This window comes from Agelaius phoeniceus, chromosome 21, assembly GCF_051311805.1.
Source record: "Agelaius phoeniceus isolate bAgePho1 chromosome 21, bAgePho1.hap1, whole genome shotgun sequence".
Taxonomy (NCBI): Eukaryota; Metazoa; Chordata; class Aves; order Passeriformes; family Icteridae; genus Agelaius; species Agelaius phoeniceus.
In genome coordinates, this window is record NC_135285.1 from 1,976,427 (window position 1) to 1,993,466 (window position 17,040).

The 17,040-nt window shown below is 50.1% G+C and overlaps 1 protein-coding gene across 1 annotated transcript; it reads left to right on the forward strand.

The window, feature by feature from the left end:
• On the forward strand, positions 1-11,271 carry NELFB (negative elongation factor complex member B). Its single transcript, XM_054646401.2, has 13 exons — positions 1-217; positions 366-529; positions 701-800; positions 2,024-2,254; positions 3,157-3,342; positions 4,355-4,467; positions 5,275-5,377; positions 6,301-6,396; positions 7,625-7,767; positions 8,653-8,759; positions 9,617-9,758; positions 10,500-10,608; positions 10,854-11,271. Exons 1-13 carry the CDS (start codon positions 116-118, stop codon positions 10,989-10,991), a joined length of 1,734 nt encoding a protein of 577 aa, XP_054502376.2. The 5' UTR covers positions 1-115; the 3' UTR covers positions 10,992-11,271.
• The last annotated feature ends 5,769 nt before the right edge of the window (positions 11,272-17,040 follow it).

Sequence of the window (17,040 nt, forward strand, 5' to 3'; positions counted from 1 at the left end):
GGAGCCGGGGCGGGAGCTGAGGCGGGACCGGGGCCGGGATCGGGAGCGGGATCTGAGCCGGGATCGGGAGCGGGATCTGAGCCAGGAGCGGCCCCGCGGGCCCGGCCAGGCCGACATGTACGCGGGGCTGCAGGAGCTGGGAGTGGCCAACGGCGAGGATCTCAAGGAGACCCTCACGAACTGCACGGAGCCGCTGAAGGCCATCGAGCAATTCCAGGTGCGTTAGAGGCTGTGTGGGGCCGGGCTGAGCGGAGACAGGGAGCAGGGCACGGCCCCCAGTGCTGTCTGGGCTTTTCCTGGCTTTATTTGCTATCCCGAGTGCCGCTGTCAGTTCCCTCTGTCAGTTCTCTCTGGCTGTGTTGCAGACGGAGAACGGGGTGCTGCTGCCCTCGCTGCAGTATGCCCTGCCCTTCCTGGACCTGCACGGCACCCCCCGGCTCGAGTTCCACCAGTCCGTGTTCGATGAGCTGCGGGAGAAGCTGCTGGAGAGAGTGTCTGCCATCGCTTTGGAGGGGAAGGTCGAGGAGAGGTTTGTCAGCAGCGTCCTTGGTTCCTTGGAGTGAGCTGGGAGTTCTGTGTGAAAGTGCCGTGCATGGGTGACTTCTCTAAAGGTTCCTCAGGGCTCCAGTGGCTTTCAGGTGGCCACTTTGTTCCTTTACTGCTGCATGGTACCTAGTGTGGTGTTTTTCCATGATTTCAGATACAAGAAGCTGGAAGATCTCCTAGAGAAGAGCTTTTCCCTGGTCAAGATGCCCTCGATACAGCCCGTGGTCATGTGTGTCATGAAGCACTTGCCCAAGGTGGGAGCACTGCTCTGCTTGGCCTGGTGTGATGTGGTGTGGCACTGGTGTGACATCTCTGGTGTGCCTCTGGCAGGTGGGCTCTGCTCCCTCTGCACCTTCTGCACATGTGTTGTTCAGTGTCAGGGACTGACTGAGGATTCAGTACATTCTTGTGTCTGCTAATAGCTCAGTGGACTAATTCAAAAAACATTTCACATTTTCATAATCAGACAAGACTATTTCCCTATTTCCTTCAATCCATGCAGCTTCCTAAAAAGCCAAGTTTGCTGATAGGTGAATTTTTCCACTGCTGTTTTACAAATCTCTGACAAGTGGAAGGTAAGACTTGAAGAGTGCAATTAAAAGTAGGCAGGAGGGAGAATCAGATCTGTGAAACAAAAATCTCTAGGAGTGTCCTTACTAAAAGCATCATGTTGCACTCAAGGTAATGGACTCAAAATGCTGCTGGAACTTCAGTAAATTACTGAGTTTGAATATCACCTCAAATCTCAGCACTGGAGATTTAAAGTAGATCTTTTTTTCTTCCTTGAAAGAATTAATGGTTTGTGATTTGGTTGTTGAAGTCTCTTAGGGCTGCTCTACTGCTACACCAGGTGGGTGAATGCCCAGGCTGCCTGAGGTGGGGATCAGGGCATGGAGAGGATTGTCCTGCTCTGCTCTGTGCTGGGGCAGCCTCACCTTGAGTCCTGGGGCTGCTTGGGCACAAGACAAAAAAACATCCAAAGCTATTGGAAAATGCTAAAAGGATGGGGAAGGTCTGGAGGGGCTGTGAGGAGCAGCTGAGGGCTCTGGGGTTGTTCAGCTGGAGCAGAGTGAGGGCAGAGCTCCCCGGGGCTGCAGCTCCTCCCGAGGGGCAGCTCCCATCTCTGCTCTGGGCCAGGGACAGGAGCCAGGGCACGGCTGGGGCTGGGCCAGGGCAGCTCAGGCTGAGCTCAGGGCAAGGTTCTTCCCCCAGAGGGTGCTGGCACTGCCCAGGCTCCCCAGGGAATGGGCACGGCCCCGAGGCTGCCAGAGCTCCAGGAGCCTTTGGGCAGCGCTGCCAGGGATGCCCAGGCTGGGGCTGCTGGGACAGGGGCTGGGCAGGGACAGGGGCTGGGCTGGGGGATCCCTGTGGGTCCCTCCCAGCTCAGGACATTCTGTGATTCCATGGTTTGGATGGTTACATGGGCAGGCAGGCAGGTGAGGTGCTGCTCACTGTGTAACTGCTCTGGGCATTGCAGGTCCCTGAGAAGAAGCTGAAGCTGGTGATGGCTGATAAGGACCTGTACAAGGCCTGTGCTGTGGAGGTGAAGAGACAGATCTGGCAGGACAACCAGGCTCTCTTTGGGGATGAGGTGTCACCCCTGCTGAAGCAATACATCCTGGAGAAGGAGAACATTCTCTTCAGCAATGATATTTCCTTCTTGCAAAATTTCTTCAGTCCATCTCCCAAAACAAGACGTCAAGGAGAGGTAAGGACAAGGAAACCCTGACAGTGTGTGTGAGGGGAATTTATCAGCTTTCAATCAATCATCACATAACCTGGGCTGGTTTCTTCTGCCCACCTTCACTGCTGAAGTTGTTTAGCTGGACAAACTCTTTGCAAGGAACACCAGGCCATTTTCTCCTACACATCTTGATGAAAACAGCAGGAATTATTTTAGTTGTTGTGTAATAAATGATGAGTATTCTAAGCTGTTTATGCACTTCAAAAAAAGAAAGAGCAGATTTTTTTCTCTGTTGGTCAGTCTGGTTTTAATTCACTTCAGCTGTTCTTAAGGCTGAACATCTTTTATCACATCAGTTTGAGTATGCTGATATGTTAAATTTGCTTTCTTGGGAACTTTTTAAGTGGACATAGCTTAACTGAAGTTGCCTTTATTTTTTTTAAGGATGTAGAAAGTTGTAGTTAATTGGCATCCAGAAAAGTTAAATTAAATTAAGGCAGTATAAAGCTTTAATTTCAGAGGGGGCAGCACATCTGTTACATGAGGGGTTGTTTTAGGCCTGTTTTGCTTTCAGAATCATTTGGTGTAGGTGCCCTGGTGCAATTTACTCCAGGTTTGCACTGCAGAGCAGGACACTCAGCACCACACCTCCACTTGGTCACTCCCCTGAGGGATGGGGGGAGAATCAGAAGGGTAGAAAAAAGAAATTAGTTGAGACAAAACCAGGTTGTGGTTGTTGAAGATTTGGTGAATGTCTCAAACAAATGCTCTTGGAAAACTTGGGGTAAACAGTTCCTCTTCAGGACCTCATGTCCCTGCAGATGTTTCAATCTTGGTAAATCACCTTAGATAATGAATTTACATTTGTGTGTGTGTAGAATGAGAGCACCTCGTGGTGCTGAGCCCACGTTTCCCCCTGAGCTCAGGTGGTGCAGAAGCTGACGCAGATGATCGGGAAGAACGTGAAGCTCTATGACATGGTGCTGCAGTTCCTCAGGACGCTGTTCCTGCGCACCAGGAACGTCCACTACTGCACGCTCAGGGCCGAGCTCCTCATGTCCCTGCACGACCTGGAGATCAGTGAGATCTGCACTGTTGATCCCTGCCACAAGGTACCAGTCGTGTGGGGCACATGGGGGTATTTGTGGAGAATTTGCTGGAAAAAGCCCTGAGAAGATGAGTCCTTTCTGTAAAGAGAGTTCAGACCTTGGACATAAATGTCATCTTATATTCCTCAGACCTTTGGGTGAAAACTTCATCTTGGTTAACCAGCAGTTTGCTTTCATTTCATAGTCCATGCATCATTCAAATTTAGGGTACTTTGGCAGTGTTAAAAGCGATGTCTAATCTGACATCTATTCTATGTGGATACTGCAAAAATAATAAAAAACATCAGCTGGCCCCAGGTTCTTACTCCAGGCTTCCCTCCCAGTTGTAGATTTGCTCTGTCTGTCAGTAAACTGTGTGTGTAACAGTAAATACTTTGAATATTAAATGAAAACAGGAAACATGAATGAAAACATGAAAATGAAAGCATGAAACTATTCAAATATTGGGAAGTGACAGATGTGGTAATGTCACAGCAGGATCTTGTTACTGGCCCCTTGTTTGTGGTAGCATCACTCTGACCTGGAACAAGGCCTTTTCTCTGACGTAGTTCTTAAGTTTTACATGTATTCTGCTTAAAATATAGTTCAGTAATACAGCTCTAAAGAAGGAGTACCTCCACTGACAATATTCCTTTATTTAGAGAGTGGGAGTGCTATTGCAATGGCCAAAATAAACCACATTTTTTGTTTCTAAGTAATGCTGCTTCTTTCTCAGTCTCCTGCTTGTGTAAATCTACAGGTGTGCAGGGCACTGGTGGATTTAGTAAATGCCTGCTCCTTAATTGCCAGGGAATGCCTTCCCTGGAAGTGGAGAAAGTGACCCCAGGTTAACTTCCCTGGGCATTCCTAATGTGCTTTTGGGGTGTTTGTCACGAGTGTGGTGCTGTGCCTAGGTGCTCTAATGAAGCATCTCAACTGCAGATATTTTGAGGTCATTCTGAGCCTGTTTTCTCTGACATCATGTGTTCTGTTGCTGGTTGAATGAGTTCATAAAGCTCCCTGCATTTGCTGGCAGTTCACCTGGTGCCTCGATGCCTGCATTCGGGAGAAGTTCGTGGACAACAAGAGAGCTCGGGAATTGCAAGGATTCCTGGATGGGGTGAAGAAAGGACAAGAACAAGTGTTGGGGTAAGGCACTTGGGCTGTTCATTGGGAAAGTGACACTGGCTTCCTGGCACTCACAGCATCTGACAGCTGTTCATTCTTCCCTAAAGCCAGCAAACCTCCACAGCCCCTCTGTGCAGTCACATCCCAAACATCCCTCATGTGCTGGGGCACAGCCAAGCACATCCTGGTGGCAGAGCTTGCACTGCTTCACTTGCCACCCTTGAGTCTCCCCTGTGGCCTCATAACAAAATTCATTAGCCTTTCTTAAGGAGTCAAAATAACTTATGATGAATGACTTCTCTGGCTTTAAACCCAGAGAAAATGGGCTGCTGATGTTTGTCAGTTGAAGTACTTCATTAGCTTCAAATGACAACCCTGCTGTGATCTGGTACACTTACATTTTTGCAAGGTTGCCCTCACAGTATTTTATTTAGCTGGTACTTTCAGATTTTGTCAATTGGTATTTTAAACTATTTAAGAATTCACTTTTACTTGTTGTTTTTCAAAAGCCTCTGAGACCTTTCTGTCCTCAGCACTCTGGAGATGGCTAAAACCTGCCAGCTCAAAGAGCTGGGGCCACCAGAGCTCCACTGTCTGTGGGCTGTCTCCCAGCTGACCTTCAGCTGGCTGTGGGGGATTTTGTGCTTGATCTCAGTGCAGAAGACTTTCAGCAGTTGTTATTTGTGCTCTTTCACATCAAAACCACCATAAGTGTTTTTTCTTTACAAGGCAGGACAAGGTTCTTCAGGTGCACACAGCTGGGTTTGGACCTGTACAACGGGGTTGTTGGTTGTGTATGACAAGTGTTTGCTTTTTACTTCTTCCCAGGGACTTGTCAATGATCCTGTGTGATCCCTTTGCCATTAACACCTTAGCCTTGAGCACCATAAGGCACCTGCAAGACCTGGTTGGGCAGGACACCTTACCCAGGGTAAGCATTGCAGCTTGTGTAGCTAACCTGGGCTGTGCTCTGGGCTGACTGACAGCCCTCAGGGAAGGACTGGCACCATCCAAGTCTCATTAAGTTCTCAAATGTGGCAATTGGAACAAGGGAAACACGACTCCTGTCCATTTGCAGCACCTGCTGCAGAGCTCTGCAGGAGCTCTTTGGACATGGTGGGCATGTTGGAACTCTCCAAACTGACCATGAATTCTTTGCATGGCTCATTCTGGCTGGCAGCTGTGCAAATACAGAATAATGTGTAGAATCTGTGCCTCCCTGCTTTGTCCCTCCATCAGTTTGTCTGACAGCAGCACCTTCCTCCTGCCACAGTGAATGCCATGGGTTTGTTTGCACAGCTCTGGTCTGGTGCCTGAGATAAAACACAGCTCCTGCAAGTGCAGTCTGCAGGAGGTGCTGAAGGGTTAAAGAAGGGCACCCTGACAGGTGTCTGAGCAATGGGAGCCACTTGCTGTTTTATCCCTGAGCTGTTAAATGTTCTTGCATGGAGCAACTTCCTTGTGACAGTTTAAGACTGAAAGTCGTTTGGGTTTCAGGACACAAACAATCCATTCTTACACACCCTTTCTCTCCTTTCTTCTGCTGAGATGACTTGGGTTATCCTCTCACACATTATATTCCAGTGCACTAATTGGCCTGGACACATTTTAAAAAGATATGTTCAAACTTCCTGGTGCATTATAAATTTACAAACCCTCCCCAAACCCTGAGGTGTGGCAGTTATTTGATGCCCATTTGAGGATCAGTTTTCAATTAACTTGAACTGAATGCCTTTAGCAGTCTTGGACAAAGCTGCTAACCCAGAACAGCTTTGAATATAAACCACTTCTTCCAAATAAATATCTCATGTGAAGATCAAAATAGCTGTTGTTCTTCTTCCCTTAAAATTGGAGGAAAGCCCGGATCTGCTGCTGCTCCTTAGGATGCTGTCTCTGGGACAGGGGGCCTGGGACATGATTGACAGCCAAGTCTTCAAGGAACCAAAAATGGTGAGCCCTTTTGATGTTAAGAATTTAACACAATTAATCAAATTTAGACTTGTTTATTATTTTATTGCATTTCTGATTAAACATTTGTTCTCCAAATGTCTCATCAAAGCTTTCTTGGGGAAAAACAGTGGTCACAGAGCAGCTGATCTGGACATGCTGAGAGCTTCCATTACCCACCTTTTTATTTCCATGGGTGCCTGGTCCTTACTGTTGTAAAATCAGCCTGTACCTCTGTTAAATACTCCACTGGTTGCTCGTTGCTCTCTCATTTTTCCTGGAGTCTTGCACTCAACTGATGTGTTTGTAGAACATGTCTTGCACGAGGAAAGCAGGATTTCCAGGACTGGTCTCAAACTCTGGGGGCAGTTCAGAAGCTTTTCATTGACAAGAAGAATGTTTTTTCCCTCCCAGCTCTCTGTTACAGCAGTTTAATGTAATGCCACATTGAGCTGTAATCTTTCCATGCTTTGGAAATCCTTTCCCAGTGTTACAGGAATCCCTGGTGTAGCTCAGCTGAGGGCAGGAGGGCCAACCCTGGTGTTGCACAGCAGGGCTGTTCCTCAGGAGGAATTTGCTGTTTCTGTTCTGAACTATAAAGCAGTAAATGTTTTATAAACATCTAGGGGCACATTTGAGGTCTCTAAAATGCATCCACTTCTGGCTGCTTGGATGTTTAAATTCACCCAGGGAGGGTGTGCATAACACTGGGACTGTAGCAGTGAGAGGGACCAGTAATTCTGAAGGTAGTGCTGTCATTTGTGCTCTCTCATGAACCTATAAGGGAAAATGCTCAGTTTCTTTCCAAAGGGAGTCTCTGAATCAGGCTTTAAAATCTGATTTCTTTGTGGTTGTGTTACCACAAATAAGCCTGGGCCATGCTGGGAGTCAGTGATTGTTGACATCAGCAGTTTGATGTCATCCTGAACACATCCCATGCCTGAGCAATGCTGGGAAGGGCCTCTCAGAAGAAATGGAACACAATTGTCCAAAGAAAGGGTTTGAGCAGGAGTGTTCCTATAGTGAGATGAAGCAGAGTTTTCCTAGTTACCATGGAACATGTTGAAGTGAATTATTCAGGAATTTTGACTGGAACTGGATGTCTGTAAGCTGGTTTTCCTCACAGTAGGATGAGGCTCCTCACACTGCCTTGCACTTCAGGACCATCAGGTGGCATGAAGTAACTGATGATGGCTTTGTTCTCTTCCCTTTGTCCTTCCCTCCCTCGCAGGAAGCCGAGCTGATCACCAGGTTCCTGCCGCTGCTGATGTCCTTTGTGGTGGATGACCACACCTTCACAGTGGATCAGAAGCTGCCCTCGGAGGAGAAGGGACCAATCCCCTACCCCAGCGCCATTCCCGAGGCTTTCACCAAGTACGTGCCTGGCCCCACCCCCTGCAGGGTCTGGCACCGAGGCAGCAGGGAGCCAGCCAGACCCGGCAGGGGAAAACTGCCTGTGCTAAAGGCAGGGCTTCCTGGGATGAGATTCAGTGCTAATTCATCGAGTTTGAACCTGCCCTTTAACAAACCAGCTTTCCCTTGTGCTCCCTCAAATAAAATTTATCTACATGAAGTACTATTTCCTCTAATGGACCATTCTGTCATTGAATATCAGAGTATTTGGTGTTTCTGTTCAGCTTCCCAGGCAGTGGATGCTGAGTTTGGGGGGATATTTGGGTACAGCTGGATGAGTGCTCATGTTGAAGAGCACTATTGGAAATCATAAAGTTTTGGCATTTTTGACACCCACACTCTCTCCGTTGATAACCTGTCACTCCAGGGACATCAGAAAGATAATTAAAACCTCTGTGTGCTCTGCTGTGTTCAGATCTTCCACTGATTTCTAGCACAACTCTTGTCTGTGTGCCAGAATCTGGGATACTGGGTCCTGGTAGTTGTGCTCTCCTCTGTCACAGTGTTATGTTTGACTTTTGGGAGACTAAAACATTGGATTTTGTATAATTTTTGAGTATTTGAGCTTCTTCTAAAGCCCATTTTGAACAGCACTTTAATCAGGAATGCATTATAAATGTTGACAGTTCAACACAGCTGTTTGCTGAATGTTCAGTTTTCCTGGAGTGTGGTAGTGAACACAGGGATGATCCATCTGCTCACTCACTGAGTAGCTGCTCTTCAGTGGGTTTGAGATTAGCCACTGCTGTACCTGCTTGATAACCATCCCAAAAGTACTTTAAACCTCTTAAAAATTAAAAAAAATACTGCTTGATTGAGGAATAAACTTTGCTTGTGCCATAACAGGTTCCTGCAGGAGAACAGAATAGCTTGTGAGATTGGGCTCTATTACATCCTTCACATCACCAAACAGAGGAACAAGAATGCTTTTCTGAGGCTCCTGCCAGCACTTGGTAAGTTTTTGTCTCATTTTCTGTTTGCCTTGTATTGGACACCCAGGAGGCCACTAAACCTGGAGTGACAGGGATGTCACACCAGGGACATGATGTTCTTCTGCCTTTGGTTCTTCTGTGACTTAATTGTGAGTCCTTGCAGGAGTGTTTGGGTTCTGCTGATGTGAGAGTTTAGGGGCAGTGCTGAGATCAGTGGTTCCTTACATCAAGGCCTCCATTAACAATGAGATCATTTGAGAATGAATCTGAAGGATAACAGAGCAGGTGCCCCAATTCTCCTGCTGCCCACAGTGACTGCAGGTGGCCAGAAGTTGCTGGGACTTGCCTTTGTGTGGTGGAAAAACTGGTAACAAAATAAGACTGAACACAGCCTTAATTTTTTCACCAGTATTATCTTGTTCACTGACTCCTCTGGGATGAGTTGCAGGAGAGCTCTGGAGCAATCTGCTCCTAATCTTGTATGTCTGAAGGATCAAAGCCACCTGCCTGGGCTGCCTGTTACCAAAGGAAATAAGAAAAAAATGGCTGAAAGGAAGTAGACTTACATTAGATACTGGGAAGAAATTCTTCCCTGTGAGAATGGTGAGGCCCTGGCACAGGGTGCCCAGAGCAGCTGGGGCTGCCCCTGGATCCCTGGCAGTGCCCAAGGCCAGGCTGGACATGGCTGGGAGCACCTGGGACAGTGGGAGGTGTCCCTGACAATGCCTGGGGGTAGCACTGGATGGGTTTTAAGGTCCTTTCCAACCCAAACCATTCCATGATGAAACCTCACTGCAGGATTTTCAGCATGAACAGGAGCTGTGTGGACAGGTGTTGGCACATCCTTGTCACTCTGTGTCTCTTGCCATGTTTTGTAGTTGAGACATTCAGTGACTTGGCCTTCAGTGACATTTTCCTGCACCTGCTCACTGGTAACCTCACCCTGCTCAGTGATGAATTTGCACTTGAGGAGTTCTGCACCAGTCTCTTTGATGGCTTCTTCCTCACTGCCTGCTCCAGGTAAAGCAGATTTTTCTCACTGGAGAGAGGGAGTTTACAGAATGCCTGACAGAGCTTTTACTGCTCTGAGCAATAGTTTAGTAGTTCATCAAATTCTTCTTCACAGGCAGCAGAAATATCAGCCTGATGCTGTTTTCCTTTAAGGAAAGGTGCATGTTTTGGGATGAAGTTTTTATCAGCCAAATGGATATGTCTTGACTGTGAATTATTATCTGAACTGCTATTCACTATCCCTAAGGTGGAGTTGCAAAGGAGAATATCCTTCAGGCTTTGCAGTAATTCTGGCTATGCAGAGTTAACTTCAGCTCTTTGCAGTATCAGCAGTGTGCAAAAATCTGTTGTTACCTCTGGTCACTCACTCTGGTTTAGCTGGTGGCCTGCAGGCAAGTTCAGCCTCCAGAAAGCTTCCCTAAAAGTGGCTGAAATTCCTGCTGGAGCATAGCAGCATCTGCTGCTGCTTCTGCTGCTCCCTCCACACTCCCTGTGCTTAAAATCTCCCCCTCCCTCCTCATGGTTCTGCAGGTAATCCACTGCTGTTGAACAATTCCTTGAATCCTTGAAGGACTAAGGCAGTGGTAGTGCTTACACTAAGTTAGCCCCTTCCAGAAGCTCCAATTTTCAGGGGTTTTTGGATAATTATAATAAAGTCTGTGGTGGGTTGAATTATTCTGTTGCTCTGGCTTCCTTGTTCTCAAGATGTTTGTTTGTCTTGGTTACTGTGCTTTCAAATGGCTCTTGCAGGAAGGAGAACGTGCACAGACATGTGCTCAGGCTGCTGCTGCATCTGCATCACAAAGTGGCCCCAGCCAAACTGGAGTCTCTGCAGAAAGCTTTGGAGCCCACCAAGCAGGTAGGAAGGGAAGCAGGAGAAGGGGAATTCTGATTGCAAGTGAGAGCAGCTGCCTTGCCAGCACTGTTTAATGGAACACCAGCTCTGCTTTCCAAGGCTACTGAGCTGTGGCCTAATTAATTACCTTGTGGCTTCCTCCTGCTGTGTTGGTTTGTGTTAAACACACAGGGTGAAGCACACTTGGTGCCCTGGCTAGAATGGAGTGTGACTGTCCTGTTTCCCTGTCCCTGATTCTCACCCTGCAGAGTGGGGAAGCTGTGAAGGAGCTTTACAACCAGCTCAGTGAGAAACTGGAGCTGTGCAAGCCCAGCCCAGCTGAAGTGACTGAGACTCCCTCCATGGAGCTGCCCCTGCCCACCGTGCCCACCCCAGCCTCACGCTGAGCTGGGCTGCAGGGCAGGCCTGAGGGGAGAGGAGCTGAGCCTCTGCTGCCTTCTGGGTGTCTGTGCCCACGTGGTGGAGACAAAAACAAAGCCACTGAAGCTCCTTCAGGATTCGCTGCAGTTCACCCAACTCACTGACTCTGGCTGGTTAGAAAACTGTATGCAGTGCATTGCAAGGTTTACTTTTCTTAAAGATAGCTGAGTGTCTTCTTGTAGATCCACTTGAAATCTGACTGTACATTTTTAAAAGAAAAAAAGAAAATGCATATTTTTAAGCTTAGCATCCTGTGTTTTTAACCTCTGCTCAGTGAGTGTGGAGCCCCGTGTGGCTGAGCAGGTGGTGTGGGCTCTTGGGGCTGATCATGGCTTCCTTTGGCCTTGGTCTGCCCCTTGGGGGTCTCTGGACAAGATGCTGAAGAGGAGGAAGACTCAGAGGAGATGAGCTCCACTGAAGCCAGTTCCTGTTTGAGGTTCCAGCTCGTGTGGCACATGGTGAGATGTGCTGCACTCTGAGAGGTGTCCAGTGCTGCCACCAACCTGGGCAGCAGTCAACAGCCTCTTCTCAGATGGATTTCCACAAAGAGAGCCAGAAATTGAACCAGTCTCTCCCCTTTCCTCCCAACTTTTCTCCAAAGGAGTAGCTTGAGGTGAGTCCTGGAGCCAGTTACAAAGAGCAAGGCTGGGATGTTCTCAGTGACAGTAGGGCTTGAGTGTAGGTGCAGTGAGATTCAGTTTGTGAAAAAACAGAATCATAGAAATTTCCTGGGTTGGAAGGGACCTTTCACATCACCCAGTGCCACCCCTGCCATGGCAGGGACACCTCCCACTGTCCCAGGTGCTCCCAGCCCTGTCCAGCCTGGCCTTGGGCACTGCCAGGGATCCAGGGGCAGCCCCAGCTGCTCTGGGCACCCTGTGCCAGGGCCTGCCCACCCTCAGAAGGAACAATTCCTTCCCAATATCCCATCAAGCACTGCTCTCTGGCAGTGGGAGCCATTCCCTGGGTCCTGGCACTCCAGGCCTTGTAAAGAGTCTCTCCACCTTCCTTGAAGGCTCCCTGCAGGCCCTGGAAGGTTGCAGTTGGGTCACCCAGAGCTTCCCTCCTCCAGGCTGGCAGGCCTGTCCTTCAAGGCTCACTTGTGTCACTGTTTCTGTTCCACTTCTGCTTTTGTTTCTGCCTCAGCTGGAGTGTGCAGGGACCTGTTCAGTGCCCAACCACCCTCTGAGGAAAGAACCTTGTCCTGATACCCAGCCTAAACCCTCCTTCCTTCTTTCCCCCCCCATGAGCTCTTGTTTCCTGGGACTCGAGCTCTCTGAGTGCCAAGTCATGCTCAGGAGACTCCTGTGTTTCCTGAAGCTGTGTCCAAAACACCCAAACAAACACAGGAGTTAAGTGGAGGGGTGGAGCTCCCTCCCCAGTGCTGCTCCCTCCTGCTCTGGGTGTTTTTCTTCCTCCTGAGCTCGGAAATGCTGTGTGAGGGCAGTGACACCCTCCCTTCACCACCTTGGTGCTTTATTTCTGCTTTGGTGCAGGAAGGAGATACCCTGTGGGGGAGCAGGAAAGGTGGGAGATGTTTGTGGTTGACACAGGGGCACTGTCCTGTACCCCACATTTCCTGTGTTCCTCTTGTCTCCACTGCAGCTCCCGGGGTCAGAGCTGCCTTTGGGAGCCTCTCAGCAGTTCTGGTACTGGATTTGTTGGAAACAGCACCTGTGGAACAATTTCCTGATACTGGATTTGTTGGAAACAGCACCTGTGGAACAATTTCCTGATACTGGATTTGTTGGAAACCGCACCTGGGTGTAACAATTGGGTCTTTCCTGCAGAGTTTTGGTTTCAAACTGTTTAAACTGTCCTGGTAACTTAGACCAAATAACATCCCACCCTGCTGCCAAACCTTGGCCATGAACCTGCTCAGGCCTGTGCTCTGCTCAGACTTTGAGGTTATTTTAGGATTGTTTTGGGGATTCTCTTGGTCACTTCAGGTTTCCCATATTTCCCATATCCCAAGGCTGATGTGGTGCTCCCTTGCAGCAGGAATTTCTCATCCAGGATGATGATTTTTTTTACTGCTTGGTACAAAGGCCTGTACCTGCAGAACTGTCACACACACAATGGTGATTTTTCCCAGTTTTTTATATCCATGAAGAAATTCAAGCCCAGAATATGAACTGGCCATTCCCAGTGCTGGTGGCAAGTTTGGCTGAGGAGGGGGGAGCTGGGCAGCTGAGAGGGGGTGGCTGCCAGTCCGTGCTCTCCTGGCCTGGTGCTGCTCAAGGAGACACAATTCCAGAAATTTCACATCAAGTGAACATCTCCTCCTGCTTGCACGTTTTGGTAGTGAAAATCTTCCATGTTTTGAGATGAGAAAGGTTTCACTCCTGTGCCAGGAATTACAGAGACCCCTGTTGTGCAGGTAAACCCTGCATGGCAGGAGCTGAGCTGGCTGCACTGGGCTGCAGGGGCTGGGGTGCCAGGGGTACAGGGGTGTGGGGTGCAGGGTCTGGGATTCCAGAGATCCAGGGATATAGGCTGCAGGGGCTGGGATTCCAGGGGTACAGGGGTGTGGGGTGCAGGGTCTGGGATTCCAGGGGTACAGGGATATGGGGTGCAGGATCTGGGATTCCAGGGGTACAGGGGTGTGGGGGGCAGGATCTGGGATTCCAGGGGTACAGGATATGGGGTGCAGGATCTGGGATTCTAGGGGTACAGGATATGGGGTGCAGGATCTGGGATTCCAGGGGTACAGGGGTGTGGGGTGCAGGGGCTGGGATTCCAGGGATACAGGATATGGGGTGCAGGATCTGGGATTCCAGGGATACAGGATATGGGGTGCAGGATCTGGGATTCCAGGGGTACAGGGATATGGGGTGCAGGGGCTGGGATTCCAGGGGTGCAGGATATGGGGTGCAGGGGCTGGGATTCCAGGGGTACAGGGATATGGGGTGCAGGATCTGGGATTCCAGGGGTACAGGGGTGTGGAGTGCAGGATCTGGGATTCCAGGGGTACAGGGGTGTGGGGTGCAGGATCTGGGATTCCAGGGGTACAGGATATGGGGTGCAGGATCTGGGATTCCAGGGATACAGGGATATGGGGTGCAGGATCTGGGATTCCAGGCATCTGGGCTGCTAGGGATCCAGGAGTGTGGGGTGCTGGATGTCCAGAATCTGGAATTTGGGGATACAGGGATGTGGGGGGCAGGATCTGGGATTCTAGGGATCTGGGCTGCCAGGGGTCCTGGAGTCTGGGGTGCTGGATATGTAGGGTCTGGAATTCCAGGGATACAGGTATATGGGTTGCAGGGCCTGGGATTCCAGGGATCTGAGCTGCCAGGATCCAGGAATGTGGGGTGTGAGGTGCAGGGTGCTGGGGTGCCAGGGATGCAGGTTACAGGGATCCCAGGGGTGCAGGCTGCTGGATGTGCAGGGCCTGGGATTCCAGGGATCTGAGGGTGTGGGGTCTGGGATTGCAGGGATCTGGGGTCCCAGGGATCTGGGGTGCAGGGTGTGCACAGTGCTGGGTGCAGGGCAGTGTTTTTTCCCTGTGCCAAGGCCAGGATGCCCCTTGTTCTGCTCTGGGGTTCCCTCTCAGAGCTCTCTCCCTTTGCTCCCAGCTGCTGTTGCAGGGCTGGTGCCAGCCCAGCTCGGGGGAGGCTCAGCCGGGCTGGATTAGGGAATTTTCCCCAGCCTTTCAGCACAGGCACTGCTGTGGGTGTGCACTAGAGGGTGGTGCAGCCTTGCCTGCCCCGAGATCCTCCCGGACTGGCACATGGGGAGCTGGAATCGCTCCCTGCTCACACTTGGAGGTCACAGTTTGTCTTTACAGCACGGGTGGGATCCCTGTGACATGAACAAACCATGAATTCTCTCCAAACCCACTGAGCCTGACTGCAGAGAGAATTTTCACAAAGAATTCAGGTCTGTGAGCTTTCCTGAGGCATCGGAGGAACTCAGTGAGGCTCAGCTGGGCAGTGATTTACAGGATAACAAGAGGTGGACAACTGAACCATTGTCAGGTGTCCTCACACCTCTGAATGCTGCAGAGCATCTGCTCCTGGGCAGAACCCCCTGTCCTGGTGCTGTGGGCACTGCACCCACTGGAAAATGCTTGGGAACAATGAATGGGAATGGTGCAGGTGGCTGGAGGGAAGGTGGACATTGAAAGCAGTGTCTGGTAAAGGAGACAGCAAAGCCTGAATCCTGCAGCAGCTCTGCCAGAAAAGTCCCTTGGAGAGAGGTCACTGTTCTCTGCTGTGCAGGTGCTCTCTCCAAAAGCAGTGAAAACAGTCATCTTTCTCCAAGGGGCTTTTCTGGCAGTGCTGCTGCAGGATTCAGGCTTTGCAGTCTCCTTTAGGTTAATTCTGATGAGTTGTGTGTGGTGGGGAATTTGGTTTGTGACTTCCCCTGTAAAGGAGGAGAAGTTCCCCTTATCCAGCTCCTTGGGATGAATGTCTGTCTTCAGCTTTGGAGGAGTTGCATCTAGCCCAGAAAATGAAGTGACATGAAAAATCTTGTTAAGTCCTGTCCCAGTTTCAGCTGGGAGAGAGGTAATTTTTTCTTAGTTATTTAATTACTTTTTCAGTATAATTCAGCCATTTGAGGGTAGAGAACATCCCTGATTTTGCCTGTAGGTGCATTAAAGGTGTTTCTATCTGCTCTCAATGCTATTTGAGCTCTCCTCAGGCTGGGGCTGTCTCAGGAGGGGTGTTTGGAGGTGCCCAGCAGCAGAGCTCTGTGGGGCAGGGCTGTGCCACACCTGGGCCTGGCTGCTCTGGGTCTCTCTGGAGGCAGAGGCAGAGCACACGGGGCTCTCCAGCCTTTATCTCAGTTTTGGTGGGTGACACACAGGTGTCAGAACTCTATGTTCCCTTTTGGACAGCAGTGAGAAGCCTGTCCTGGCACACAAGTGCCCCTGTTCCTCCAGATGTGTCTGTGCATGGGAGCCTTGCTGGAGCAGCTTTGCAGGAGGATGAAGTATTTCTGCACTTTCTGTCCTTGCAGCTCTGGCAGATCCTTCTGTGACCTCTCTGCTCTCTCCACTTGCCTTTCTCACCTTAATTTGCCCTCCAGGCTGTTTTGTTAACAAGGACCAAGCTCCTTCCCCATGGCTCTGAATCCCAGGCATGCTCTGGGTGTCCTTGCCAGCACTCCCCTTCCACCAGGGCCAGGCTCAGCATTAAAAACAAGGGGCAAATCAGCACCTCAGAGCTTCAGGTGGGTGTAAAACCTGGATTGAGGGCAGCTCCCCCCAGGGCCACTCAGTGCTGAGACACATCACACAGTTCATGGGCATCCTCTGCATTCCCTGCTCTTTCCCAAGTCCCTTCCCTGTTCTTGCCCTCTGTGGTGCAAAAATGACCATCAGCAAATGGAGGAGAGTGCAGCAGCACAGGGAGCCCACAGCAAAGATAACAAGGTCAGTCCAGCTGGAAGGAGAATTCACCAAAGCAGCTGAACTATCTGAGTGGGTGGATTTCAGCCTGCTGGACCTGCCAGGGGAGTTTGAGGAGAAGGACGAGGGTGAACAACTGGAGGCAGTGAAACCTGCTTCCTTTTCTAGCAAAACAATTGCACAAGGGGCAAAGGTGTCTCAGCTGGGCTGCCAGAGCTGCCTTGGGCTGAGTCTGAGCTCTGCTTCTCCTCATCAGCAGGGCCTGGGCCCAGGGAAGGGGAAAAACATCCCTGGGAGATCCTCACATCTCACAGCCTCACATCTGCTGGGCTGGAGAGAGCAGCCCAGGAGTGAGAACTGGGGTCTGTCCTTCAACAGTGAGTGCCATTCTGTGGCAAGAAAGGGAGAAAGAATCAGCAGGGTTTGGGTTAAAAGGGACCTTAAAGCCCATCCAGTGCCACCCCTGCCATGGCAGGGACACCTCCCACTGTCCCAGGTGCTCCCAGCCCTGTCCAGCCTGGCCTTGGGCACTGCCAGGGATCCAGGGGCAGCCCCAGCTGCTCTGGGCACCCTGTGCCAGGGCCTCCCTGCCCTCAAATATTCCTGTAATATTTGTAATTCCTATAACCAGCCCTCCAGCCTGAGCCAGAATAAACCGT